The sequence below is a fragment of the Pollicipes pollicipes genome, unplaced genomic scaffold (assembly GCF_011947565.3).
Source record: "Pollicipes pollicipes isolate AB1234 unplaced genomic scaffold, Ppol_2.1 Scaffold_2555;HRSCAF=2994_pilon_pilon_pilon, whole genome shotgun sequence".
Lineage (NCBI taxonomy): Eukaryota > Metazoa > Arthropoda > Thecostraca > Pollicipedomorpha > Pollicipedidae > Pollicipes > Pollicipes pollicipes.
Window position 1 is genome coordinate 10,929,393 of NW_023596136.1, and position 10,518 is coordinate 10,939,910.

General features: G+C 54.7%; 2 protein-coding genes across 2 annotated transcripts in view; one reads left to right on the forward strand and one right to left on the reverse strand.

The window, feature by feature from the left end:
* The window catches only part of LOC119108717 (potassium voltage-gated channel protein eag), a 36,270-nt gene extending 26,939 nt beyond the window's left edge, over nucleotides 1–9,331 (reverse strand). The window contains exons 1-4 of the mRNA XM_037232349.1: nucleotides 9,098–9,331; nucleotides 5,521–5,773; nucleotides 974–1,170; nucleotides 765–858 (exon numbers count right to left, since the gene is read on the reverse strand). Of these exons, the coding sequence (XP_037088244.1) occupies nucleotides 765–858; nucleotides 974–1,170; nucleotides 5,521–5,773; nucleotides 9,098–9,331 (778 nt within the window). The remainder of the gene's footprint in view (nucleotides 1–764; nucleotides 859–973; nucleotides 1,171–5,520; nucleotides 5,774–9,097) is intronic.
* Nucleotides 9,332–10,291: 960 nt separating this feature from the next.
* The window catches only part of LOC119108726 (potassium voltage-gated channel protein eag), a 27,530-nt gene continuing 27,303 nt past the window's right edge, over nucleotides 10,292–10,518 (forward strand). The window contains exon 1 of the mRNA XM_037232360.1: nucleotides 10,292–10,308. Coding sequence (XP_037088255.1) covers nucleotides 10,292–10,308 — 17 coding nt within the window. The remainder of the gene's footprint in view (nucleotides 10,309–10,518) is intronic.

Sequence of the window (10,518 nt, forward strand, 5' to 3'; positions counted from 1 at the left end):
GCGCGCACGCGTACGCACGTACACGCACACGCACACAACATGCACACACAAACTCACGCACACTCACACGCACATACACACACCGCACACACACGCACACGCACACGCACGCATGCACGTACACACACACACCATGCCAGCACGCACGCACGCACACCACACACGCGCACGCACGCACTCACTACCACACACACGCACAGACAAACATTGAGTCAGAACTTTTCCGAACAACCCAATATCCTCCCTTAGAACATGCAGGACCCGCCCCCACGATGGATCCAGAGCCCTCGTAAATCCGCATAGATGGATCGAGTAAACGTGCCGCCAACCACCACACTTGAACTATTGCTTGCTAAAAGCGTGCAAAGCACACCTGAGCTCTTTCGATTTTATACACGTTGCGAACCCTTCGCTATCTACCACTATGATCACTGTGATCAAATATACCTTTCGGAACATTTTCCGGGCACCACAAATATAAATCGACGATACTTTAGATGTACACCGAGCATGAAATGAATGATCCGCTCCAACATCACAGAAATTCTCACGAATCCTTCCGGCTTCGCAATAGGCTCCTGGTAAATGGAAACCTCATTTCACCAGCCGAATGTTCGACCCTTTGGCACATACGCACGTGACGACAATATGTTGCATCAGCCTAGCCGATGCATGTTTCGCATTCCGCCGCATGAGTCCCGCGTGACGTCACGACCGCGAGCCACGCATTGTTCCTTTGATCGAGCATGGGGCTCCAGCCGGACCTGGCTCAACCGCCGATGGCCGATCAGCAGGATGGCAGCTCAGGTGACCACCTCGCCAGCCGTGCACCTGCTTCACGTCTGCCCGCACCAGAGCCTGTGGTTGGCGCAGCGCTAGGGCCTGTGGTTGGCACAGCGCAAGTCTGTGGCCGTTGCAACGTTAGGGCCTGTGGTCGTGTGCTTACCCAAGGTCAGAAGCAGTACATGCTTACCCGGTGTCGGAGGTTGTAGGTGAGCACCAGGTTCCTGGCGAAGGAGTTGGCGAAGGCGTGGTAGAAGTCGAGCACCTCCAGCAGCTTGTCCCGCTTGATGGTGTGCAGGTCGCAATAGGTGAGGGCGCGCACGTTGGCCGCCGCCTGGCCTACGGTCGGGTCTTTCCAGAAGGTGTCTCCAAACACATCCCCCTGACCTGAAGACGGCAAGGAGGGGGGGGGGAGGCGTCAAGCGAATTGAGAACTGAGTTGCGAATTCAGTTCTTATGGCACATGTACAGCGGCCTGAATTTGTAGATGCAAGTGCCACGTTTGCCTGGTCTGGCAACAAAAGACAGGATACACTGATTCTGGAGTGCCCGTTGCCAGTATCTCGGGCGCTTGGTTAACACACGGGTTTTGAAACGGTTCGCCTCAGCTCACAATCGGCCAAAAGCTGATAGGTGCGGCGCATATGCACTACCACGCCAGCGATCTGAGCCGCAAGCCCGGCCGAAAGGTTTTATTTTATTCACCGTTCAAAACGAGGCGCATTTCAGTTTTAAACTGAGGTTAAAACACCAGACATAAATCAAAAACCGTTTGAAAACAGCGGCACGGTCGTATCAGTCGTATCAGTCGTACGACGATCAAAACGATTGGTCAAGACAAACTGAGAGCAGGTCTCGCAGCTAAGGTCAGTGGTCGTTCGTGCCGTTTTTCCCACCCAGCCGTCAAATGGTCCCCTGTTGGGAATCAGTAACATGGAAGAGACAACCGTTGCAACCGTCAAGCTTTGAGCAAGGGTGCACACATTGAGTGGCAACTGCCTTCCGCGTCTGAATTTTAAGTCCTTCCTCAAAACGTGATGTTAAACGATTAATACTCGAGTCAGAGCACCTCGCAAAAAGCTTACGTAATTACCGGGATTGAAATAAGTGAAATGGGAACGGTTCTTCTGCGCTGAATGAGGCGGGCGCCAACGAAGCCATGCACATACATGACAACGTCATCACATCTCACTTGCACAGAGTACCCAAGCACACCCAGAAATAGCTATGCCTCCCTTCCCCTCCCCTCCAAAGTTTGGGGCGACTTGTTCTGTCGATGCTCCAGCTGCCATCAACCAACTGGTGATACAAGTCAACAGACTGCAGACTTTCATCTTGCCGACTTTTCTCGATAACCTGGTAGAAGTAATGTCCCACGAGATGCATTCATGCCAAAGTTTAAAACAATGCTGCGTTATCAGTGAACAATTGCGTAACTTATCTCAGCAAAGTGAAAAGTCATGTGATGTCGGAACTCCTTCACGCTCTACGCTCTTCCAGCGCGACTCGCCGTCTCATTGAAAACCTGTCGTTCTGTTCCAAGAGCCTGCAATCCTGTGAGTTGACGCACGAATGGAAGGGGGTGCCATTTAGCGGCAACCCGATGTCTTCCAAGTTGATCGTGATGGCAGGCGAGGAGAGCATTCGATATTTCTGCAGTCAAACACAGTGGCATAATAAATACGGCAGCTAGCTTCCGTTGTAAGCTTAAGCGTACTTCGGTAGTGTAAGTAGTGGCATGCTATTCATAGCACGCGCTCCAGACCCTTGAAGAAAGTACCGCTCATGACGAACAGTGAAGAACGGTGCCTACAGGTTAGGTACGCTGGGCGGATGACCAGCAAATGCACCGCGGGTCTTCCGAGTCCGCAGTGTTTCGAGTGTGATTAGCGCTTATTTAGGTTTCCATATCCAGACGAAGCAGTGCTCCGGTGGCAGCGTCGCAACGCGCACGCGCGCTGTATGCGTATGCGCGCGCGCGCGCGCGCGCGTGTGTGTGTGTGTGTGTGTGTGTGTGTGTGTGTGTGTGTGGTGTGTGTGTGTGTGTGTGTGTGTGTGTGTGTGTGTGTGGTGTGTGTGTGTGTGTGTGTGTGTGTGTGTGGTGTGTGTGTGTGTGTGTGTGTGTGTGTGTGTGTGTGTGTGTGTTCTTCACCGTTATTTCCGTACTATGATTAGCTAGCGTGACCTTAATGCGGCGAGTTACCATTATTTCGCGAAGGGTGGGAAAACAAAGCCATTATCCAGCCGGGATAAATTCTGTCGTAGTTCCATTTTCTTGACGTGTGTAAAAGGGTGTCTGTGGTTCCAATGCCCTGATACGCACGTGTTTCACGTAAGCGAAGCGACGATAGTCTTCATGTTGTCATGAGTACTAAACTCGTGGTGTCCATAATGGACTAGTCACAGAAAATTATACATTGGGCATGCCGCCATATTAAGTGTCTTCGCGCCGTGCACCTAATAAAAGCACTCCTACCGGACAGGTTAACAGGTTAACCCGGACAGGACAGGACAGGTTAACTGTACATTGCATTGGGATAGCGAGTGCTGCAAGGACACCTGGTGCTCGGTTATTGCTCGGCAGGTATAAATCGAACGCCAATTACTGCGGCTGGATCAGAAACTAGTGCCAGGCGTCTGGCACCATTTATTAGGCGTGGTAATTGATTGCTTCTCATGGCAATATCGTTCGTTTGAGCCTGATGTTGTATCAGTAAGTCGTACAGCCAATAGTAAAGTATGTCGGCCGTTCTAGGGAAGTCCGCCTGACTAGTCAGGACAGTAATGTCCATGATGTGGTCATATTAGATACCATCCCAACGCCAGCCAGACGTGGTTGCGTTTTGAGCAGTCGTTAAATACCTCGATATGTCCGGAATCTCTCTACTTGTCAATTGCAATAGCGCGTTACTCACGGCTGGCAGTAACGTCCAGACAACCATTATGACACTGGGACTCGCTGAATATTAGCAAACATAAAAATGGTTCGGTATTTTTTAAAAGCCGCTTAAGTACCAAGATTGCAAACGCAGGTTGCCATGAAAGCTCCGATCCATCACCACGGTCGAGCAATTTCACTTCATGGGACAGCTATTTCTTCCCCGCACATGTCTCCAAACACCAAAACATTTCAAAATCGTAGGCACCGCATGACACCGTTCAATACCACGCATGACACGTTTGGATGTTTTGTGACAATTACCGACCACATCATTAAGTCCAACATGACTGTCATACAAATCTATCTGCTATCTGGCCGCAAGAGCACAACCAGCGTGTTCGATAACTGTACGAATTTGCATAGCTGCAAGATGTACTGTGCTAACACGAAAGAAGGGCTTCGCGGTCTACAATCCCTGTCCGTTTTAACAAAGCATACCTGCCACTTCCAAGGCAATATCACCGGGCGTGGCTGACTGTGGGCGGCGGTGGCGGCGGCCGCTCGGGCCCTGCGGTTTCGCCAAACGTCCTCTGCAGCGGCAAAAATAGAAACGCAGGCGGGTGACCCTCCAAGCGAATGTTTTGCAAACCGCTCCGGCAAGCAATCAAACTGGAAGCGCCTTTTTCCAAGAAGCCACTCGAATACGTGGGTTCTGGTCACGCCTGCTGTCCACCATCCCCCCCCCCCCTCAGCCCCCACCCGCCGTCGCCAACCCGGGCTCTGGCAGCCGGCTGACCGGCCGGAAGGGGGGGGGGGGGGAGGGAGCCGGCCGCGGCACGCCCCGGCACCGATCGCCGGCGGCCATCAGCGGCTCGCGGACGCTCACGGCGCCACGGGCGGTCGGCGACACGAGCGCGACCGGCCTCTGCCGACCGGACACGAGTTACGGCGGCACTCCAGGCGGATAATGGCCCGGAGCGGCCAGCCCCGGCTATTTGAACCGCGTGCGGCCCCGGCTGCTGCCGCCGCAGCCGTGCCGACTGCGCCGACCGCTCCGCGGCGGTGCACGTGGAACCGCGAGCTGGTCATCGGCATAAAGAGGGGTTTCTAAACAGTTCTAGTTAGAAAACAACTGGAACATGTTGCACGTCCACAAGGCTGCATCTTCCTTAAGTTCATGTTTATGAATTATGAACTGTTCATAGATCTGATTGGGCGGTTCGAAATAATAGTCGGCCACACTAGTGAGCACTTCTACAAAATTACCCACCCAGATCGTTCTAGCTAGGCACAGCCAACGCATTCGTGCGCATTATCATCCACAATATCATTTTCACGTCGTTTTCCTCAATAATCATTGCTCCCAAAGCCCGATAATGATTCCCCTGGCACCGGCCACGAGCAAGCCGGTAAGTTCTCCACGGATGGCTTCATTTAACGACAAGCAGACTTCCAGCCAGCCGAGGATAACCACTTCCGACCACAGGCAGCGCGCTGACTCAGCGACAATTTACCCTTCAGCATCACAAGCTGACGAACTCTCCGCGAGCCGTCACCTCCAACTGCCAGGAGACCACGAACTTATCGCGGGTACCCCCGCCCCTCCCCTTACACCAGCAGACTACGAACTCACCGAGTAATTACCACCTCCGACCACCGGCAGCTCACGGACTCACCGACGGTGGTGGTTTCATCTTTTACACGCCGCAGCGCCACGAACTCGCAAAGCGTGAGCACCTCCGTGGCCTCCAGCAGCCCCGGACCTCACCAAGGACGAGCATCTCCGCAGCCTCCAGCAGCCCCGGACCTCACCAAGGACGAGCACCTCCGCAGCCTCCAGCAGCCCCGGAACTCACCAAGGATGGCGACCACCTCGTCGTCCTGGATGACCTCGAGCGAGCCGGACACGATATAGCAGAGCGTGTCGATGCTCTCGCCGGTGTGGAAGAGCATGTCGCCGGGGGCGCTGTGCGACATATTGAAGTGCACGGCCAGCGCGCGCAGGCAGCCGTCCGACGCCAGCCGGAAGGCGGGGTGCTCGTTGAAGACCTTGCGGTTCAGGTGCACGCAGATGTCGGCGCGCATGTCCTTCGGGCAGTAGTTGAGCACCTGGTGACGTCAGCAGAGGGTCAGCTGACGCCGCAGCTCCAGCGAGAGGCCCTTCGTAATCCTCCCGGCTGACGGCAGGGTCCCTACCTCGGCTTAGCTCAATGTTTTTCTCGAGTGAAATTCATTTATGTTTTTCAATTGTATTGACTGTGTTGAATGTGCACCTGAAGGTCTTGGCATCCTTGTATAATATGTGAGACTGATTAATACAGACGCGTGCTTGATTATTCTATCGCACAGACACTCCTGACAGTAACTGCCGGACGACTTAACTGACTTCTCAAACTGTTTCAGAGCAACTGTGGGCCAGGGTGTCGCTCAGCACCATGACGCACCCGTGCCAAACTGCATTGAAAGCCACAGTTGTCATGCGACATGCCATTCCACGCAGGTGCAAGCAACGAAAAAAGCGACTTGGATAAACTGTGGGTGTAGAACATTACTTTGCGCACTTACCGCCACGTGGACATGTTGCCGTGGTGACACATCTGTGCCCAGACACCGACATTTTTATTTTTCTTCTGCATTGCTCAGATGTCGTCGGGAGGAAAGTAATCACTGAGCCAGCAAATAAAACGCTACGTTTATTCCGGTTGGCCTGTAATTCCTGGGCGGTAATACCTGCACTTCAGCAGGCAGGAACGTCATCAAAACAACTGTAACGGTGCACGGGCTCATATGGTCCCATCCGCAGCATCTGCACTTCGCCTCAACACGCACTATACTGCCAGCGGGCCGGTAAAGCGGGTGACATCGAACGCATGCGGGAGCGGCGCGGGACGGCCGAGGGAGCACGCGACACCGAACACCGAGTTCACGACGGGTGTCGCGGTCGGTCCACATCCGGAGTACCAGGGTCAGTCTCGGCTGCCGGGCCAGCTCCGCCAGCAGGAACCCCTCCCCTCTCTTTCCCCTAAGGCGGCCCTCTGTCAGGCCGGGGGCGCCGAACCGCCGCAGGGCTGGGCGCCGAGGGTCGCGTCCGAGCGGACGCCGAAGGACGTTGACCCGCCATTTTCAGCGTGCAGTCGAGGAAGGAGGGGCCGACGGTTGCAGGGACGGGCGCACAAACTCAAACGGCTGCGAAGCAGGCTGAGCACCGAACAGGACCAGTGGTGATTGATCTGGCTGGATACTGCAAACGGGACTGAGGAAACCGACCGGACTGATGACGGGACTGAGGAAGCCGACAGGACTGACGACGGAACTGAGGAAGCCGACTGGACTGATGACGGGACTGAGGAAGCCGACTGGACTGACGACGGAACTGAGGAAGCTGACTGGACTGATGACTGGACTGAGGAAGCCGACTGGACTGATGACGGGACTGAGGAAGTCGACTGGACTGATGACGGGCTGAGGAAGCCGACAGGACTGATGACTGGACTGAGGAGCCGACCGGACTGATGGCGGGACTGAGGAAGTCGACTGGACTGATGACGGGGCTGAGGAAGCCGACAGGACTGATGACTGGACTGAGGGAGCCGACCGGACTGATGATGGGACTGAGGAAGCCGACAGGACTGCTGACGGGACGCCAGAGGCCAGCGAAACTGTAGATACTGATCGAACTGGGATACTATTTGGACTACAAAGGCTTACGGGCTTGTACGATCTGCCAGGACGGGACACACTGACCGGAATGAGAATACTGGCGCTGCAGCAGGTCCTGTCAGGCCAGAGAATGTCCATCGATCGCACGCGCCCGTCTGTCTCTGCCGGCCTTCGCCTGCAGCTGACGGTCGACAAAAGCGGCGCGGCACGCGGCGGAAACAGGGCAGGTGCGCCAAGCGGAGTGACGGCTGGAAAACGGTGCAGGCCGGGTGCAGAATCGAGCGAAACGGGCTGGAATAAGACCTGGCCGGCCTGTCGGCGAATACCGAGGTCCCCAAGGGAGAAGGGAGCCCCAGGCCTAGCCGCCCTGCTCCTAACGCAGCCTCCGAGGTGCTGGACGCCGTCACTGACAAACGACCGCGACCGATCGCCGCGACTCTGCTGACCGATTGTTGTTTGCTCTGCTGCGGCCTGTGTGCGGGCGACTGGGGTCGGAGGTAGTCCATGTGCGCTGGCTTGGGTCAGCTGTGGTCCATGTGTACTGGCTGAGGTTAGAGGTGGTTCGTGTGTGCCGGCTGAGGTCAGAGGTGGTCCGTATATCCGGCTGGGGTCAGATGTGGTCCATGTGTGCTGGCTGAGGTCAGAGGTGGTCTGTGTGTGCCGGCTGAGGTCAGAGGTAGTCCGTGTATGCCGCCTTGGGTCAGCTGTGGTCCATGTGTGCTGGCTGGGGTCGGAGGTGGTCTGTGTGTGCCGGCTGAGGTCAGAGGTAGTCCGTGTATCCGGCTGGGGTCAGATGTGGTCTTTGTATGCCGCCTTGGGTCAGATGTGGTCCGGGTATGCTGGTTAGGGTCAGAGGTAGTCCGTGCGTGCCGGCTGAGGTCAAAGGTGGTCCGTGTATCTGGCTGAGGTCAGATGTGGTCCGTGTGTGCCGCCTTGGGTCAGATATGGTCCATGTGTACTGGCTGGGACCGGAGGTGGTCTGTGCCGACCCTGACTCCGCCCAGCCTAACCCGGGCATTACTTTGAAAGCGAGCCGGCGGCTGTACCAGCTCGTGGAGTGAGCGGCTGAGCTGCTTCCCCGGAGCACCTTCCCTAAATCACCTGCGACGGGGAGCGCCTTGGCTTCCTGGACTCCATATTGCACAATCCGCCAGAGCGTTAACGTTTAAAGCTGGACAAACAACTTCCCTTAATAGAGCTATTGATTTTCGGGGCTGCAATTTCGTCCCGGGACCACGGAGATTGATTTGGGAAAGCGGCGAATCGGAAGAGGGGCAGATGGAAATTGTTGGGTCAAATGCAGACATATCAACGTTCATATATGCACCTTTACGTCAAGATATAAACCAATGGAACGTCGCTACTTTTCACGCCACTTGTTAGCGTTAAATGCTTCGAATCCGTCAAGCAGCATTCTCTACTTTTTGGGCGCTGTGTTCCTTCTCTCACCTAAACGCCTAGCCAGCCAACACTTACAAGAATCTCTGCTAATGACCTGAGTGCCGACTTGGTTTCTTCTCCGCGCAGCCTGCTTGACAGCTGCTGTGAGCATTGTTCTCCAGTCTCGAGGCCGTTTAGAGAGCCCTCTCACGGCGTCCGGAGAGCCCTCCAGTCCGACGAGCCTCCGGCGTCCGCACAAGGCCTCGGACAGCGGCAGTGGTGGCGGGGAGGGAGGGGGGGGGGGGGGGGGGGGCACTCGGTATTCGCCGGGCAGCTGCTTCACCTGGTGCCTGCCGCTGGGACCGCCGCCGCCACACTCGCCTCGCCCTCTACCTTGTTGGTGTCAATGCCCTTGGTCATGGCCCACGTGCTGACGACGTAGTCCATGACCCGCTCCGAGAGCGCCTTCGGCACCTCGTGCAGCTTCATGAACTCGCGCACGTTGTTGAGCATGTCGTGGTATTTGGCCGTGGCTGAGGTCATCTGCTGGATGATGGTGGTCACGTGGCCGAAGATGGTGGCGTACAGCAGTGCTGTAATGAGAGCAAGCCCTCTGTCATGCGACATCACGCTCTGGAGATGCGCGAATTGCTACACCGGGCCCGTCTGCAGCCTCGGAAACTGCGGCCCACGCGGGCACTGAGCTCCGTCTGAAGCCGCTCAAATCACGTTATGCCTTTTTCCAGGGCGATATGAAAAACAAGACCACAAAAACAGACCAGCTGAGCGAAAAGAGACCAGTTCAGAGCACCCCATATGACAATTTCTAAACTGTATGGGAGATAACAACGACCCGATTTCATTTTGATTCGTGGAAACTTCAAAGGGGTTTTGAATTCGCGAACAGCGAAGACTGGAATACGCTCCAGCACGCCCGACGTTCAACTTTGACCCATCCTGTGCAAGCGCTACTCCATCCCCAACCTGTTGACGCCCCAGGACGACGCATATGATTACCTTCCTCCTTTGTGCGGGATGTCGTCCGTATGGTACTGCATTTGTGCGACACATCATGTTCACCATGTTTATATTTCGCTTCGGGGTGACCAGGAGCGGGCCATTCGCGTACGGTCATACCCCGCCACAGGTGTTTTTCATCATTTTTCGAGCTTGATCATTTGTATCATTTAGGATGGAAAAAACATCAGACGTGATGAAACACGCTCAGTTATAACTATTGGCATATTCTTTAAGTAAAAAAGACTGCTCTAGACAGCATAATCCTGTTTCTCAAACATGCTCTTCAATGCGCCATGGTTCAATTACGTCATCGCATCCTGCTCAACACTGATCGATAACCAATGGACGGCCGTTATATCTGGAAATTGCGCTAACGAACGCGAGATATAAACGCCTCTACAGTTATACTTTTCTTAGCCTTGATTGTCATATGGCTTGCGGAATGGCAGGATTCGAAATGACGTTGTAATGACGCCATGAATGCCGAGGCGACTTTGAAATACCCTAGCCGATATACTTTTCCCATTTTTGCGGGCGTTTAGCTCAGAAATTACAAGAGCTTAAATCATGAGAAGGGCAGGATTGTGAGCAGCACCAAAAGGTCTTCAAGATGGCTACGCCATTTCGAAACCCCAAACAAATGTGAAACACTCCCTTTTAGTTGAGGTTTTCTACGATCTATAGGATAGGTCACTGCCAAACCGAATTCATTCACCACATTCTTTGAACAAAATCGCTAAGCTCCAGGAAAACCTGACCTATCCCAAGCTGCTATCATTGGAGCCCGAGCACCG